Source organism: Pipistrellus hanaki (genome assembly GCF_964339955.1).
Source record: "Pipistrellus hanaki genome assembly, chromosome: 3".
NCBI lineage: Eukaryota > Metazoa > Chordata > Mammalia > Chiroptera > Vespertilionidae > Pipistrellus > Pipistrellus hanaki.
Genome location: NC_140505.1, coordinates 141,115,174 through 141,132,812, shown reverse-complemented (window position 1 = coordinate 141,132,812; position 17,639 = coordinate 141,115,174). Strand labels below are relative to the sequence as shown.

General features: G+C 50.5%; 2 protein-coding genes across 4 annotated transcripts; one reads left to right on the top strand and one right to left on the bottom strand.

Moving 5' to 3' along the window:
• The first annotated feature begins 14 nt into the window (after positions 1 to 14).
• Positions 15 to 5,002, top strand: MYG1 (MYG1 exonuclease). Of its 3 annotated transcripts, none has more exons than XM_084876748.1 (7): positions 15 to 287; positions 390 to 502; positions 2,391 to 2,550; positions 4,019 to 4,168; positions 4,245 to 4,367; positions 4,606 to 4,661; positions 4,782 to 5,002. In XM_084876748.1, exons 1-7 carry the CDS (start codon positions 72 to 74, stop codon positions 4,978 to 4,980), a joined length of 1,017 nt encoding a protein of 338 aa, XP_084732874.1. In that variant the 5' UTR covers positions 15 to 71; the 3' UTR covers positions 4,981 to 5,002. The 3 variants fall into 3 exon arrangements, with proteins under 3 accessions (XP_084732874.1, XP_084732873.1, XP_084732872.1); XM_084876747.1 differs by having other exon boundaries at positions 18 to 287; positions 4,257 to 4,367; positions 4,480 to 4,661; XM_084876746.1 differs by having other exon boundaries at positions 19 to 287; positions 4,480 to 4,661.
• A 290-nt stretch (positions 5,003 to 5,292) lies between these two features.
• Positions 5,293 to 15,970, bottom strand: AAAS (aladin WD repeat nucleoporin). Its single transcript, XM_084876745.1, has 16 exons — positions 15,705 to 15,970; positions 14,905 to 15,032; positions 12,957 to 13,012; positions 12,561 to 12,652; positions 12,345 to 12,391; positions 11,983 to 12,081; positions 11,564 to 11,707; positions 7,851 to 7,971; positions 6,958 to 7,082; positions 6,709 to 6,769; positions 6,506 to 6,596; positions 6,216 to 6,309; positions 6,071 to 6,138; positions 5,860 to 5,941; positions 5,668 to 5,752; positions 5,293 to 5,544 (listed from the first exon to the last, which is right to left on the bottom strand). The coding sequence occupies exons 1-16, from the start codon at positions 15,825 to 15,827 to the stop codon at positions 5,317 to 5,319; spliced, it is 1,644 nt and encodes a 547-aa protein (XP_084732871.1). The 5' UTR covers positions 15,828 to 15,970; the 3' UTR covers positions 5,293 to 5,316.
• Between the last annotated feature and the right edge of the window lie 1,669 nt (positions 15,971 to 17,639).

The following is a 17,639-nucleotide window of genomic DNA, read 5'->3' as shown; positions in this document are numbered from 1 at the left end:
GGCGGAAGTGGGGCTGCGCGGGCACTTCCTTTTCCGGCTCGGCGCTCCCGCCTTTGCACCGGAGAAGCCGCATGGGCGGCCGCTTCCTGCGGGGACTCCTACCTTTGTTGTTGCCGCCGCCGCCCCTCCGAGTCCGGCTCCGCATGCACAGCCTGGAGTGCGTCCAGCCCTCCAAGCGACCCCGCCGCGGCCTCATGGCTCCGCCCCGCATAGGCACGCACAACGGCACCTTCCACTGCGATGAAGCCCTGGCGTGTGCCCTGCTGCGCCTCCTGCCGGAGTACCAGGTACGGTGCGCCTGGGCGGCCCGAGCCCCCTCAACCCTTCCGACTCCCTAGAAACCCAGACTTAACCCCCTGGCCGCTCCTCACCCCCGGTGCCCCCTGCAGGACGCAGAGATTGTGCGGACCCGGGACCCCGAAAAACTGGCTTCTTGCGACATCGTGGTAGATGTGGGTGGCGAGTACGACCCTCAGAGACACCGATATGACCATCACCAGAGGTGGGTCCCCAGATACCTTTTCTTCAGCCTGATCCAGCGCTCATTTCAGCCATCCGCTGCAGTGGTCTGTGTCACAAGCACTGCCTCATCCGTGAAACAGCCTTCCGTCCTTCTACCTGTCTACCTGGCCTGGGACCTCCCTGAGTCTAACCGGCCCAGGCCTCCCTTGGCTCCTAGGCAGTCCTCAGGCCCCTCCCAGCTCACCTCCCTCTCCGGCTGTCAGACTTTTCCCACCAGTACTGTTTTCTCCCCAGTTCACACCCCAGCTGGGATTAACCCATTCATGTGCCCTTGCTGCCCCACTTCATACTGTTGGGCCCACATGATTGTGGTGGTTGGTGACAGTTCACATATGTGTGGTTTTCTACTTCATTCCAATCCTTTTCCCCTCTCCTCAAGCCCCTAGCTCATCAGCCTCCTGTTTCCCACTCTTAAACATCCTCAGCTCCCTCCTTCCAGTGCAGCAAACACCGCTCCCTTCTGTTTTCCCCTTTCTAATCTATTACTTTCTCCTCCTGGACTTCCCACCAGTTTCTGCTTTTTGCCAATAACTTACAACTCTAGTTAGGCATCTCTCATCTTGAAAATAGAAATAGATACAAAATCCTCTCTTGTACACCACACTGCTTAAAGTGATTATCTGTGAGGGATTAAGTGTGCATGCTCATAAATGGTGCTAGCAGGGAACCCTCCAGTATTTACAGCCTAATCTCTCACGATCACTCTTCAAAAGAAGAGCTGACCCTGGCTCCATATCCCTTCCAATTCGCGTCGTTCATTCAGGTGGTTCTCTCCCAGTCTCTCCCACTGGTTGCCTCCCACATGTGTCCTAGCCCAGGGCAGGGAGCAAACCCGCAGCCCAGGTACATGCCCATGACCGGCATTCAAACCTGCAACCCTTCGGTGCATGGGCCAGGGCTCTAACCACCGAGCACACTGGTCATGGCTATACTTTATGTGTATTTTATTAAAATGTTTTGTATTTACTCAGTATTTAATAAAAATCATTTTTTTAAAAAGAGCTCCCTAGGTGATTCTAATTAGTATTTACAATTATAGCTATAGTTTCTACTTCCTTAATAACTTTTCCCCATTCTGTGTTCCACTGCTATTCAAATTCCTGCTTTCCTCACTTACCCGGACCACTGCAGGTAATCTTGTATCTGTTCTCCATGCTGGCTGGCACAGTGCTCTTTCTAACATGCACTTGACTACTTAAAGCCTCTCAGTGGCGCCCATTACATACAAATAGAAGTCCAAACTCCAAAGAATGGCATGCAAGGCCTACCATGATCTGGCCCCTTTCCACCTTTTTTTTTTTTTACCACTCACCTATCATACCCAAGCTCCTGTCTTGCAATTCCATGACGAGATCTCTTAGCCATGTACATGTCGTTTCCTCACCCTTTATCTGGTGAACACCCCATAAATGAATTGCTCAGGTATGACCTGAAAGCTCTCCAAACACACACACACACACACGCACGCACACACACACACACACACACACGCGCGCGCGCGCGCGCGCGCCCGCGCTTCCTTGCTTATAGCTACAGCATTCATTCGCTTGGTTGTTTGTGTGTCTGTCTTACCTGCCTTTAGCAGGTAAACGTGAGGACAGGGACATGGGCTGTTTTTTATCCCCGATGTCTACACAAAGCCTGGCACGGTGTGAGCATGGAGTTCACATTGTCGAATGCATGCACAGACTTTACGCTGTGTCTCTGTGACCCTAGGAAAAGCCAGAGCCTCTCCAGGGGGCCGTCTCTCCCAGTTCCCGCAACATTCCCCAGCCTCCCGACCCCGCGTTGTGCCTGCACATGCACATGCACATGCACAGGTTACCTGGGGCCGCTCTGCCTCAGCCCCACCTCCCTGTGCTCCTCAGGTCTTTCACAGAGACCATGAGCTCCCTGTCCCCGGGGAAGCCATGGCAGACCAAGCTGAGCAGTGCGGGACTCGTCTATCTGCACTTCGGGCACAAGCTGCTGGCCCAGTTGCTGGGCACTAGCGAAGAGGACAGCATGGTGGGCACCCTCTATGACAAGGTGGGGACCTGAGGACAGATGCCTCACACGTGCACCCCCACCAGGCCAGTTGGGAGTAGCACTCACGCAGCACTTAGGACTGGGCCTCACATCAGAGTTCCCGCCCACAGCCAGCCCACTGCTGTCTCCCTCAGTCAGGCTCATCTCACAAGGCATGCGGGGGTGGTGAGAAGTGACGTGTGGAAAAGAGCTTTGGAAACCATAAAGCAGTGTTTTCAGTTCTTTTCCTGACCTGACATACATAAAAAAATGACTGTTCAGTAGAGGAGGGTGTCTGGAAGCATATGGCTCAGGCTCGGCTGTCCTGCAAGGGGAGAGGCGCCTGTCAGGCACCAGTCATTCCGCAGAGGCTCCGGCGTTGAGAAGGCTCCGGTTATAAAAATATCTTCAGGTCCCACCAGCGCCTCCTGAAAGCGGTTCAGCAGATTCCTGCTGCTGGGGAAGGAACAGGGCTAGCACCCCTGGCGTGCATGTCTGATCAGTGATTCCGAGGACACCTACTAGACCCTCCTCCTGTGAAGTTCATAAGTCAAACCAGACTCAGCCAGCTCTGTTTTTTGCGGACAAACTGTTCACTTGCTTCTCTGACTCGGCTTACCTGCCCCTATGGCTCAGCATTAATATCAGCCAAAAAAATATGGTTAAATTGGAGCCTGGGATGCTAAGGTTGTAAACTGCCTGGGTTAGTTTTTCCTTCTGCTGAGGGGTTTCTAAGCAACTGAACTAAACTACACCCAAGTTTTAACTGATTATCACCAGTGGCGGCCTCTGCATGGACGAGGGGGCTGGGCATAGAGGCGTTTCTTCTTTGGCTCTCCCTGAGAATGCTTTTTTCACATACCACACGTGATGATGTGTAAGTCTGTTTTGTAGGGCAATTTTGCCTTGAACACTGATATCCCATATCGTTTCTGCCCCCAAACTCTTGAGGCATTGTCCTGCCATTTCCTAAGGCTTAGGAGATGCAGCAACTGCTGCTGCCACGCAGCCCGCCGGGGATCTCTCTGGGACCACACCCAGCGCTTGGTGGCTAGTCCAGCACCTATTCTCTCCCAACTGACCCCTGTGTTTGGCCAGACCCTCCTGGGCCTCATGAAACAGGTCACTGAGTAGCCTGCTCAGCCCCTCAGAGATGTACCCTCCCTCAGCCGCAGGGATCCATCCCACAGAGCCCCTCCTGGAACTCCAGATCTTTGCTCAGAAGGCAGCAGCCTCCTCCCCACACATGCTGCCTCAGCTAGGGCCTGTGTGATAGAATGAGCACTAGATTAGCAACCAGTGATCCAAATTCCAGCACTATTAGCTCTGACCGTAAGCAAGCTAATGGACACCTCAGTTCCCCTTTCCTCACCCACTGACTCATTGCATTGAGATTAAATAAAAGAGTGTATACACATAACTTTGAAACCTGTAAAACTTTACCATGCAAGTGGTAGGTACCCTAAAAGCATTTCTGCTGCCGCCTTAGATGTATGAGAACTTCGTGGAGGAGGTGGATGCAGTGGACAATGGGATCTCCCAGTGGGAGGGAGAGCCTCGATATGCGCTGACCACTACACTGAGTGCCCGGGTCGCCCGGCTTAACCCCACCTGGAACCAGCCTAACCAAGACACCGAGGTAAGGAGGGCCCAGGGGAAGGAAATGAGGCATGTAAGACCTCAGGGGAGGAAATGAGAGTGGCTCTGATTTCCAGGCGGGCTTCAAGCGTGCAATGGATCTGGTTCGGGAGGAGTTTCTGCAGAGACTAGACTTCTACCAGCACAGCTGGATGCCAGCCCGGGCCCTGGTGGAAGAGGCCCTGGCCCAGCGATTACAGGTACAGGCATGGGAGGAGGCACTGTGGATTAGTGACTCCTGGTGGGCTGCTGGTCAGCAGAGGCTCCTTCTACCCTGAACCTTCCAGCCACACCCCACTTCCCCCCTTTCAGGTGGACCCAAGCGGGGAGATAATAGAACTGGCAAAAGGTGGATGCCCCTGGAAAGAGCACCTTTACCACCTGGAATCTGGGCTGTCGCCCCCAGTCACCATCGCCTTTGTTATCTTCACTGACCAGGCTGGACAGTGGCGGGTCCAGTGTGTGCCCAAGGAGCTCCATTCATTCCAGAGCAGGTGAGGCCCTGCTGCAGCCTGCAGAGGCCGCCACTAGTCGTGGCCTCTGTTCTGTTCCCCTCTCCGTTCCTCAAGGCCTCCATGTGCTCTCACCAACTTGCTCTTCCTGCTCGCTTGTAGGCTGCCCCTGCCGGAGGCGTGGCGGGGTCTTCGGGATGAGGCCCTGGACCAGGTCAGTGGAATTCCTGGCTGCATCTTTGTCCATGCCACCGGCTTCATTGGTGGGCACCGCACCCGAGAGGGTGCCTTGAGCATGGCCCGTGCCACCTTGGCCCAGCGCCCAGCACTTACACCTCCCTCCCCTCCCCTCATCCAATAAAGTCTCTTCTCTCTCACACTGACCAAGTCTTTGCCACATTCCCAACCTGCACCATCCTGGCAACTTGCTGGAACTTGGGGGAAGTGAAACATCTATTACATGCCAGAGCCTATGCTAGATCTTCAGGACTTTTTGTATTTTTTCCACTTTTCTTTCACATTCACTTGAAAACCATCCAGTTCCTAAGGCTACATAACTTGACAAACTCATGAGAAGTGGTTAAAAGTGACAGAACCAATATCTTAACCCAAAGTCTGTGCCTTTTTTTCTTCACCATACCCTAATGCAGTTCCCTTGAGAAGAGTCTCAGAATTGAGTGGGAAACAGAAGTTTTTATTATTGGAAGTGGGGGTGAGGGGAGTGGGACCGGGCAGGTGGTGGTCCCAGGAGAGGGTCCCAAGGAGCAGAGGTTGTGGATGTCTCAGTGAAGAGGGGCAGATCATGAATAGAAGCTCCACTCCCAGCTGGGGGCTCTTGGGTTCGGCCAAGCACTGGGCTGAAGTGTGGGAACTGGGCGTTGACAAAGAACAGAGGGATGTGGGCGATGCGGCCGGTGGACCAGCACTGCAGAAAGGAGAAAGAAAAGTCTTAGTGGGCTGGGCTCAGAGGCCATGTGGCAGAGCCCGCAGCAGCCAAGGCCCTCAGCTCCTCCACCTCACTTTGAAACCCGCAGCCTGGCCCACTCACCACGCTGAGCAGAGCCCCTTTTTTGAAGGAAGGATGGAAAGTGATGCTCTGGGCCTGGGCTCCTGGCTCTCCCTGGATGATGCCGCTAGGGGGGGAAGAAACAATAAGCAGGCAGCAGGAGGCAGAGGTGGGGTGTGGTAGTGGGGGAAGGCTGGTGAGGAGCCCAGATCTAATGGCCTGCCCAGCTCTTACCAAGGAAGTAGCTCAAACACAGGGCTGTTGCGAGTGCGGAAGAGGAGGATGACTGGCTTACCATCCTGGACCCGGGGATTTCCTGGAAGAGATGGATGCAGGAAGGAATCTAGAGGCCGAATCCCAGGCAGGGGCAGAGAACTGCAGCCAGGGCATGGACACCGGTAAGGTGGCTAGGGCCTGAGCACAGTCCCTCCTCCCCACCTCTTACCTTTCATGAGCACAGCCAGACGCTCCCCACTGGGGTCCCAGACCATGGAGTGAGCCTCTCCCCCAAGCCTGGGTCAGAACAGTAGGTGGGGAGGGTTCAGCACGGCCTCTCACATTCCACTGTCCCCCTCCCCCACTCCGCTCACCTTTCCTCTCCGTGCGGTGTCTGTACTGTGGTCTCGGACAGATCTGCCACAATCGTTGCTGATTTTGCACCTCCAACACGTCCCTTTCCCTCACCTGTGGATGAGGGCAGGGGCGCTTAAGTACAGGAAACAGGCATCTGACTTGTCCCCTGCCTCCTCCATCACACCTCCCATCTCCCAAGCTGCTTTACTTCCCTTCACCCTTCAGAGTGGCATGTTCCAGAGGGTTCTTGCCTCCCTCTGACTGCCCCAGAGATGGTCTGCACCCTGAAGTGTTTCCCCAAACTCACCACACCGTTGTGGGAATGATAAGGAGTAAATCAGTGGCTCCCCCAATACAGTGAACAGCAGCCGGTTTCCATCTGGGCTCCAGCAGCCTGTCTGGATCAGGGAGCAAAAGGCAAGGAGAGGGTGGTCTGCAGGGGAATGGAAGAGGAAAGGAAGTGGGGAGACAAGCTTGGGGAACCGGGGGCCCAGCTTCTTTGAAACTCACTTGACATCGCCCTGACAGAGTGGGCCACCTCTCACAAGTCCACATCTGGGCCTCCCAGACTCTGCACCAGAGAGAAGCAAATCACAGCTCAGGACCTCTGGTTCCAAAATGTAAACCTCACTCCCTCTCAGTCCCGGGTCAGGCCAAAGAACAGGAATGAGGACAGAAGGTCCTTCCTGCTTCAAGTTCCAGGAGCCAAGTGCTTTCTCCAGGGCACTCTGGCCCTCCCTCCGTCCTCCTCCCACTCACCGAAACACAGCTGAGGGAGTGGAAGCCAGGACTTTGCTGCCATCTGGGGACCAGACCAGGTTGGTAACACCTCCTCCCCGAAACCAGGGAAGGGGAACACAGGTCTCTGTTGAGACATCCCATACCTAGGAGAGTGGGGTCAGGAGAGCAGACAGGAAACTCGAGCACCCCTATCACCTCACAGGGGCTCCCTTTAAGGCACAAAGAACCAGAAAGGGAGGGAGCAGGAGAGGGGCTGTTAAGACAGGAGGAAATATGCCCTAGCCCACTGCTCAGTGGTTAGAGCGTTGGCCTATAGACTGAAGAGTCACAGGTCGATTCTGGTCAAGGGCATTCTGGTAAGGACACATACTGCAGTTGCAGGCTCGATCCCCAACCAATCGATGTGTCTCACATCGATGTTTCTCTGTCTCCTCCCCACCCTCCTTCCACTCTAATAGAGAAAACATCCTTGGGTGAGGATTAACAAAAAAAAACACACAGGAGGCCAAAGCCGGTTTGGCTCAGTGGTAAAGCGTCGGTCTGCGGACTGAAAGGTCCCAGGTTCGGATTCGGTCAAAGGCATGTACATTGGTTGCGGGAACATCCCCAGTGGGGGGTGTGCAGGAGGCAGCTGGTTGATGTTTCTCTTTCATCGACGTTTCTAGCTATCTCTCTCCCTTCCTCTCTGTAAAAAATCAATAAAATATATTTTTTAAAAAAACAGGAGGAAAAATAAGTTTTATGTTTACAATCTGAGTCTGGATGATGCAGCTCCTTCGCTAGGTAAGTTAAGACTGGATGGACAATTCTCCCTCTCCTTCCTAAAGGGCACTGCCCACCACTAGCAAAGAAGGCTCTTTCCTCAACCTGAAGAGTGGCTGCAATGACCAAAAGGGTGGGGACCAACCTACCAAGATAGCAGCATCCACAGGTGAAGCTGAGAGGAGCCGCCCCCCGCTGGGCGCCCAGGCCAAGCTGGTGACGGGTGTGTGCCCAGGGTGCGAGAGCACTTGGGCACAGCCAGAGGAGGGTCTGCCAAGAGGAAATAGGGTAAGAAGTCAGAAGACAAGAAAGCCCCTGATTTTATTTCCTTGCCTCCTCCTGATAAAATTTTCAAATCCCAATGGCCCCTCGGAGCTCAAATCCAGGTTGGAGAAATGAATAAAGATTGAGCAAGTTAAAGAAAAAACTAAGGAAGGAAAGCAATGTCACCACCAGTAGGTCCTTAGAGGAAAATGGGTAAAAGGGAGTAAGCTTTCACTATAGTCCTCAAGGAGAAATAAAACTTCCTCACCAGTAAAGCCAGAACTGGTAAGCTGGGAGATGTCATGCTCCACCAGAGAAGACAGCCCTCTTCCCGCAGGACCGTCTCGCCAGGGGCCTGGTATAAATTCTCACCAGCCCTGATTGTTTGGCTCAGTGGATAGAGTGTCGGCTTGCAGACTGAGGGGTCCCAGGTTTGATTCCAGTCAAGGGCATGTACCATGGTTGCAGGCACATCCCCAGTAGAGGGTGTGCAGAAGGTAGCTTACTGATGTTTCTAACTCTCTATTCCTCTCCCTTCCTCTCTGTAAAAAATCAATAAAATATGTATTTTTAAAAATTCTTCTCTCGCCAGAATCATCTGCCACTCCCCAGAACTCATCCTGTGCTGCAAAACCTGTATTTTTGCCTTTCCTTATAAGAATCAGTCTCTTGCCCTAACCGGTTTGGCTCAGTGGATAGAGTGGCAGACTGAAGGCTCCCAGGTTCAATTCTGGTCGAAGGCATATGCCCAAGGTCGCAGGCTCGATTCCTAGTAGGGAGCGTGTAGGAGGCAGCCAATCATTGATGTTTCTCTCTCCCTCTTCCTCCCTTTCTGAAATCAATAAAAACTTTTTTTTCTTTTTAATCAGCCTCCCTCCTCTGCTCCTGCATTCTTTTCTGCTTGCCATAAAGATGCTGCCTAGGGGCTGGCCTCCAACACTAGCCTGGGAACTACTTGAGGGCACCACCATCTCCAGAGCCACATGTTTGGCCTGACAGGTACAGGCCGCTGCCTGAATTAGTGCCACCCTCTGGCTTTTCCACTGAACCATAACCACTTTTAGCTCCAATGAGGTCTTCTTAGGCCACTGATCTACAACTTACGCTTTAACATTACAGTAAATCATAGTTACCTTTCCAGTTCATAGAGACCTATCTTATTCTTTTCAGTAGTTTCCCTGTATTCTACTGAACAGATAACCATAATTTATTTAGGCATGGGCATTTCAGTTTTACATCACCTTTTTTTTTTAAATGTTTTTTACTGATTTTTAGAGAGAGGACGGGAGAGGGAGAGAGACAGAAACATAAACAATGAGCCCCAGCTGCTTTGGCTAAGTGGATAAGCGTCAGCCTGTGTACTGAAGGGTCCAGGGTTCAATTCCAGGCAAGGGCACATACCTCGGCTGCAGGCTCCCAACCCTGGTTGAGTGCATGTGTGGGAGGCAACCAATTGATACATCTCTCTCACATTGGTGTTTCTCTCTGTCTCTCCCTCTCCCTTCCACTCTCTCTAAGAAAATATATCAATGGAGCCGGGACCGGTTTGGCTCAATGGATAGAGCGTCGGCTTGGGGTCTGAAAGTTCCCGGGTTCGATTCCGGTCAAGGGCATGTACCTTGGTTGCGGGCATATCCCCAGTAGGGGGTGTGCAAGAGGCAGCTGATCGATGACTCTCTCTCATCGATGTTTCTAACTATCTCTCTCCCTTCCTCTCTGTACAAAATCAATAAAAAAGAAAAAAAAAAGAAAATATATCAATGGAAAAAGTATCCTCAGGGCCCTAACCGGTTTGGCTCAGTGGATAGAGCATCGGCCTGCGGACTCAAGGATCTCAGGTTCGTTTCCGGTCAAGGGTATGTACTTTGGTTTTCGGCACATCCCCAGGAGGGGGTGTGCAGGTGGCAGCTGATCGATGATTCTCTCTCATCAATGTTTATAACTCCTATCCCTCTCCCTTCCTCTCTGTAAAAAAAATAAAATAAAAATCAATGAAGTAAATATATTTTTAAAATATCCTCAGGTAAGGATTAATAAAATAAATAAATAATGAGGGTGAATCATGCCTCCTGCATGCCCCACACTGGGGATCGAACCCTTCACCCAGGTATGTGCCCTGAGCAGAAGTCAAACTGACCTCCTGGTTCATAGGTCAACATCCAACCAGTTGGATAGTTTCTTAGTTTTGACAAATGTAACAGGGAAATATATTTAAAATGGGGAAACTGCATGATGGATATATCAAACTCTCCACTATCTTTGTTAAAAATCTAATCATCTCCCTTGCTGATTTTGCTCAATGGATAGAGCATCGGCCGGCGGACTGAAGGGATCAATGATTCCCTCTCATCATTGATGTTTCTGTTTCTATCTCCCTCTCCTCCCTTCCTCTCTAAAATCAATTTTTTAAAATTTAAATAAATAAAATAAAATTATACTAAAATATTTTATTAAAAGTAAAAAATTAATCAGAAGGATTTCCTACTTTTTCTATGGTCTGAATTAGCATGAAGATGATCTTTCTTTGACAATTAGATAAAACTCTCATAAAACGATGTCAGCCTGGCATCTTTTCAGTGGCAGAGCTCATCCCTTTTAATTTCTTCAACAATCCACTTCAGTAGTTTATATTTTGACAGAAAAGTGAACATTTCCTTTAAACTTTCAAATCTCTTAGCCTAAACATGTATATAATATTCTTTAATAACTCCATTTTCTTCCATATCTGTGATTATCTCTCCTTTCCCATTCTGAAAGTAGCATACATACTTTGATTTTCTTTTACCTCAACAAGGCTGACCAAAAGTTTTTCTTTTTCTTTTTTTTAAATATATTTTATTGATTTTTTAGAGAGGAAGGGAGAGAAGGATAGAGAGCTAGAAACATCGACCAGCTGCCTCCTGCACACCCCCTACCAGGGATATGCCCGCAACCAATGTACATGCCCTTGTCCGGAATCAAACCTGCGACCCTTCAGTCCGCAGGCCGACGCTCTATCCACTGAGCCAAACCAGTCTCAGCCAAAAGTTTTTCTTTATTCATAATTTAAAGAACCAATTTCTAGTTTTATATTAGTTAATTCTCCTGGGTTTTATTTTTCATTGGCTTCAATTTATATCCATATTAACTCCCTTCCCACCTTACCTTAAACCTGTATCTGACAGTCTTCTAAAAGAGACAGTCTTTCCACTCCTTAATTCATAGACATACACTTCCCAGAATCCCAGGAGCCCCTACTTCTGTCTCTTTCTCTAGATCAGGGGTCTTCAAACTTTTTAAAGTGAGGGCCAGATCACGGTCCCTCAGAGAGCTGGAGGGCCGGACTATATGAACTACTAATCCCTACTGTAATACCTTGGCTGCGCTCACTGCCCAAAAAACCTGGCGGGCAGGATCAGACTCCCCTGGGGGCTGCATGTGGCCCGCGGGCCGTAGTTTGAAGACCCCTGCTCTAGATTAAAGTATTTAGCACCTTGACCTTAGGTCTCTTTCTCCCGTGGGATCTGCTGTGAGGACAGAGAACTTCTCCTTGGAGTCCTCCTCACCACTCCTAGCAGGGCCAGCACCTGAGACCATGGTAAGACAGAGTGGGACCCACCTGGTAGACAAGGAGGTGGGGTCCAGGGTCCAGATGAGAATGCAGCTCTGGCAGGCCACGGCCAAGATGGAGGCACTGAGGGGCTTCCAGGCCAGAGCGGCCACGTTGCGCTGCAGCCGGTGCTTCAGGGAGGGGACGATGGTGCTGCGATGGGAGGGGGGAGGCGGGAACACTAAGGCTCAGAGGAACGGAGTACAGTTGAGAGGCAAATCCACAGAGAAGGCGGCTCACAGGGCCGGGGTGCTGTGGGGCAGGATAAGATACAGGTTCTATCTGGAGAGAGGACACTCCAGTTCCAAAGGAGCCCTGTGGGCCAGGCCCAGGGACTGCAGGACTCTCCTGGGCCCAAGGCGGGAGAGGGGAGTGGAGACGAAACCACGGAGACTGCAGTCGGAGCTCGCCCAGAAGGCCCCACATACCTGTTAACATTATACACGCGGATCGAATCATCCAGCAGGGCCACCGCGAACTTGTTGGTGTGGGGGTGCCATGCGAAGACCCGCAGGCAGCAGCTGGACCTGGGCAGGAATGAGCATGAAGAGTCCAAATCTATTCCTGTCTTTACCCCAACCCCGAAGTTCAGATTCCTTTTCATATAAGGACGTTATTGTTTTTTTTACTTTTTATTTTATTGGGGGGGGGGGGGGTAAAAGGAGTGAGAATGTGGGAGGCAGTCAGGAAAGGGGTGGGAGGCATCTGTGCATAGACTTCCCTCTCCCCAAAAGAAGCTGCAAGTTTCAGGACTTCCTTCCTACCACAGCCTCGGAGCTGGCACACTCACCAATTTGTGACTTGGGCAAATTCAGCAATCAGATCCTCACTCCGGAGCTGTAAGATCAGATCGGATCAAGGATGCACTGGGACAAAAGGAGCTAATCCCCATAATGTTCCCAGTGGACCACACCCACCTTCCGCAGGTTTCCCGCCCAGCCCCGCCCTTAAGGAAATGGGGAGGGGAGTGGGAGTGGGAAGGGCCAGGGGAGAAAGCTGAACTTACAGACAGGTGTGGGAACAGGGACCCGTGGAGGGAGGAGGCCCATCGACAGAGTGCCAGGGCCCAGCTGGATGCGGTCTTCACCCACTCAAATACTGCGGGGTTGAGAAAACAGCTCTGACTGAACCATTCTCAGGGCTTCTACTGGGCACCCTCTTAGGTGAGGGAGGAGCACTCCCCAGGTCCTTCAATGGAATAGTGTTTCTGGACACCCACTCCGGGATATGCAGGGTAGGGAGAGGGGAGAAGTAAAGATGGCAGCAGCGCAGACAACTGGCCGGGGAAAACAGGGCTAAAGGGAAAGGGGCTGGGCCAACAGGTACCAGGATGAGTTAGGGAGACTATGAAGGGGTGATGCCAATAGCAAAACTAGAGAGGGCTGGAGGGAGAAATACTTACCCTCCTCCTCCGAGTTAGCAATTTCATTCAGCACCCCAAACAGGCCCATATCACACCTGACGAGAAGAGGAAGCTGTGAGTCAGAATACTCTGATCTCTTCAGTCTACCTTCTACAAATGTCATCCATTCACTCAATAAACATGTATTACAAATAAGAGAATTCACACTTATTGAGTGGCAACTAAGTGCCATGCACTTCATATATTGTTCTTTCATTTAATTATCGCACTAAAATGGGCATTCTGCACATTTGACCAATTAAGCAACTAAGGCTCAGATATCTTCCAGGGCCTTGTGAGCCAGTCAAGGAATAAAGACTAGCCCTACGTCAGTGAATGGAGAGCCAGGGAAGGATTATTAAGCAGAGGCATTTTAGAAAGATCAGTCTGGCTGCAGGTTAGAGGGGGTGTTTGGCAGACAAGTGAACGCCCAGGTGTGGAGCATCAATTGCAAGCCCAGCCAGGACACCAACACCTAAGGGACATCAGGAAGAGAAGCAGCAGCTGGAGAGGCAGAGAGTGAGAAAGGGCCAGGACTGAATAACTTTCAGACAATGAATTGATACTTAACTTCACTCACATACAAAGAGACATGCAAATTAAACCATACTATAATACCAAGTATTGAAGATTTTAATATATTTTTATTGATTTCAGAGAGGAAGAGAGTAGGAGAGATAGAAAGAAACATCGATGATGAGAGAGAATCATTGATTGGCTGCCTCCTGCACGCCCCCTAGTGGGGACTGAGCCCACAACCCGGCATGTGCCCTTGACCAGAATCAAACCCGGGACCCTTCAGTCCGCAGGCCAATGCTCTATTCACTAAGCCAAACCAGCTAGGGCCCAAATACTAAAGTCTGACAGCACTCTCATACACTACTGGTAGGACTATAAATATGAACGATTTTTTTTTTATTTTCTTTGATATTTTTTTCTTTTTTTTTAAATATGTTTTTATTGATTTCAGAGAGAAAGGGAGAAGAGGGAGATAGAAACATCAGTGATGACAGAGAATCATGGATCGGCTGCTTCCCGCATGCCCCACACTAGATAGGGATCAAGCCTGCAACCCTGGCACGTGCCCTGACCGGGAAGTGAACCCAGGACCTTCAGTCAACAGGCCAACACTCTATCCACTAAGCCAAACAGGCTAGGGCCAGAGGATTTTTTTTTTTTTTTAGAAAGAATGGAAGGGAGGGAGAGAAAGAAGAGAAACATTGATGCAAGAGGCACACCAACTGGTTATCTCCCACACTCACACCCTGGTGCCCGGACCAGGACTGGGACTCAAGCCTGGAACCTACAATGGAGGTACGATTCTGGACCAGAATCAAACCTCACCCCAAGCTGACTCTCTAACCACGGAGCAAACCTGGCTAACTATGTATGCACAATTTCAAAAGAGGACTATTTGACAACAGCACATGAAATTACAAATGAACATACCCTTTGAAACCAGCTCCTTCATTTGTAGGAATTCACTCTACAAATGACAATGATAATAGCTAAGTCTTGAGGGGATTCATATGGGACAGGCATTGTTCTAAGTATTTTACATCTATTAATTCGTTTAATCATCACTCCACCCTTGTGAGACAGGTGTCATTTTACAGATGGAGAAACTGAGGGACAGAGTGAATAAAGTAACTTGCCCAAGGTCACACGGCTAGAAGTGGCACAGCCAGGAAATTAATCCAGGCAGTATGGCTCCACTCGTACATGTGCAAAATGAATGACCTAGGCACAAGATTATCCACTGCAATCTTACAGCCAACCTTGCTGAGTAGGGAGCAGGTTCAAACCAGAAAGCAAAACAAGTCATTAGAGCTGAAACGGAAAAACTGTTGCACAGCCTTGAGCTCCACAGTGAAGATTGAGAGTCTATCAGCCGAGGCAGAGAGGTGGTGACCTCATCCAGTCCAGGAGACCCTTTGCCATGTCTCACCAAATATTGATGCATCTCTTCCACACTTGCTCCCGATGATGGATGAAAGCAGTTCTTGTGCCATGGTCCAGCCTCCCCGGATTCTTCAGGGGGTCCTTGGACAGGTTTAGGACAGGAAAATTGATCCACTAGAGCCCAGAAATGAGAGGTTGACAATGAGTTAGTCTCTTTCCCAGGTCTCTGATGAACTCCCTGTCATCTCTGACCCATGGCTGGACCAAGGGTAAGAGGCTCCAGAGACTAATTTCCCATTTCCACAAAAACAACACTTGAGAAACCAGAAAACAGCTCTTAGCTCCCTTATCTGTAAAAAGGACAATGAAATTTCATAGGATTGTTGTGATTATTAAATCTTACAATATTTGTGAACACCTAACTCAGAGCCTCCTTCTTACAGAATAAACGCTCAAGAAATGTCCTTTTTTCTCTTCCTTTTCCTTCCCAGGAACACCAAAGGGGGAAAACACAAAACTCTCCAAGTTGTGCTTTCTCAGTTTCTCCCAGATACCGATCCCAACTTTTCAGTCCTTCTCCTGCACCCTCACACCCCCTAGGTTTGCCCTCACAGTCTCTCCACTCTCTTTATGCCTGCCCCACAGCTTCTCAGCACCCCTCATCCTCCAATCCCAGCCCTAACACACATCCTGCTCTTCTATTCTCCAGCCCGGGCTGGGCAGTTTCCAGTCCGCCCAAGTGAGGACTGGCAACCCCAACCCCGCCCCCACCGCACAGCCTCGGGTCCCCGGTTCCCCCTGACTCCGCCCAAGCCTGTAGGTCCCCTCCCTCCGCGCCCCGGCCACCTGGCCCCGGAAGTCAGGAGGAGGGTTCTCATAGCTACTGCCCGTCACCAGCTCGTTATTGTGCTCGTAGACGGTGACCTGGCCCCTAGGCGGAGGCGGAGGGAACAACCCTAGGGAGCACATCAGGCCGCTCCCGAAGACGTCCGGGACCGGCAAACTCGCGAACGCAGCGCCTCTCTCAGTTCCCGGGCTAGATTCGGACGCGTACGGGTGGCCGTCTGGGACAAACGGCGAAGTAAAGCTCAACGGAAGTGAAGAGCATAAAGGAGAAGGACGCTTGCGCAGTCGGGGGGGGGGGGGTTGTTTGAGGGGAGATAGACTTCTAGCGCTTCCTCGCGCGCCACCTGGCGGCTGGAGGGAAAACGGCGTGGACACGTCCGCAGGCCCAACCCCTTGTTGGGAGGTTTTTGTTTTTTTCCTGTGGGGCTGCTGTTTTTCCCAGTTCCGAATTCCCAAATACCATCTCCCGCTCTCTTGGAAAGCCCCAAGTGAGCCACGTTCAGGGAAGTACCTCATTTAACCCCCCCAGGACTGTGAATCACACCGAGGAAGACACATGGGCTGGAAAGCCTCCAGGTGAAGAAAAGTCATTGAGAGCGAGAAGTGTTGGCTGCCAGAACTTAGGGCCCACAGGGCTAGGCGTCCTGGAAGGAAAGCGGGGAACAGTGGGAAAACAGTAAAACTTCCTGAGCATGTATTATAAGCGCTTGTATAACCTTTACAACAACCCCATGAGGAGAACAAGACACTGAGAAATCTGACCTGAAAATATCAAAACCAGGCATTCTAACTTCAGAATAAAAGTGAAATTGATCTTATTCTATCTAACTCCAAGGAGACTAATGCAGAATAGTGGCTCCTCGGCTTACAGCTCCATGACCTTGGGAAAAATCATTGAATTCTTTAAGCCTCCACTTCCTCACTTGCAGTGCCCTAATTATTTCATGTGGTTGTTTCTCATTCAAAATGGAAATGAAGCCATTTAATAAATTATAAACCGCTAAACAGATATCAGAGATCATTAGTCATAGCTGTCATGGACTAAACAACTTAGGCATTGGTTCATTCACTCAACAAAATTAATGAGCAAATTCCAAGGACCATGCTCTGGGGACAGAGAAATGTTTTTAATGTTTTTATTGGTAGAGGAAGGGAGGGGGAGAGAGACATAGAAATATCAATGATGAGAGAAAATCATTGATTGGCTGCCTCCTGCACAATCCCTACTGGGGACTGAGCCTGCAACCCGAGCATATGGCCTTGACCGGAATCAACCCAGGACCTTTCAGTCCTCAGGCTGATGCTCTATCCACTGAGCAAAACTGGCTAGGACGGGACAGAGAAATTTTTGAGGCACAGTCCTCACTCCCAAGAACTGCTCATCTCATGGTAGGTATTATAAGGGCTCATTATAAGTTAGCACTCTTAGATTCTGTGTCTGCTGCTCCTTTCTACCAAGAGTTATTCCCAGGTCAGAAAACAAGGACTCTAGAATGTTAATGGCCATACGACTCATCTGAGGATCTTGCTAAAATGCAGATTCCGAGTGGACCTGTGAAGCTAAATTTCCAAAAAGCTCCCAGGTGATAATACCGCACAGGACAGTTTTGCTAGCTCCGTTCACTGAAGCCTGGGAAGTCCCAGAAGGCTTGCAGAGCATAATGTAAAAACCCTTTGGGGATCTCGTTAGGGAAGTTCTCCTTGGGAAGGGGGAGCAGGACAGGTTTGGAGGTAGAGGGAGTCTGTGACTCTGACAGATTAGTGGAAAGCGCTGAGAACCCATCACAAAGATTTAGTTTTGCCTCAGGTGTGACACCATCCAACCCAAAGATACCCCCACGAAGTTACTACGGCCTCGGCCTGCAACTTCCACCTCCCTTTGGTGAAGCCTGATTTTCAACAGGAGGTTGTGTTATAATTAATGGGTGGGCGCTT

Excerpts from the sequence above, each read along its gene's own strand:
- MYG1 (XM_084876746.1), top strand. The coding sequence starts at position 72 with ATGGGCGGCCGCTTCCTGCGGGGACTCCTACCTTTGTTGTTGCCGCCG. Across the intron at positions 503-2,390 it reads CGATATGACCATCACCAGAG|GTCTTTCACAGAGACCATGA; the intron begins GTGGGTCCCCAG and ends TGTGCTCCTCAG. Across the intron at positions 4,368-4,479 it reads CCCTGGCCCAGCGATTACAG|GTGGACCCAAGCGGGGAGAT; the intron begins GTACAGGCATGG and ends CCCCCCTTTCAG.
- AAAS (XM_084876745.1), bottom strand. The coding sequence starts at position 15,827 with ATGTGCTCCCTAGGGTTGTTCCCTCCGCCTCCGCCTAGGGGCCAGGTC. Across the intron at positions 15,033-15,704 it reads CTCCTGACTTCCGGGGCCAG|TGGATCAATTTTCCTGTCCT; the intron begins GTGGCCGGGGCG and ends TCTGGGCTCTAG. Across the intron at positions 13,013-14,904 it reads AAGAGATGCATCAATATTTG|GTGTGATATGGGCCTGTTTG; the intron begins GTGAGACATGGC and ends TCTTCTCGTCAG.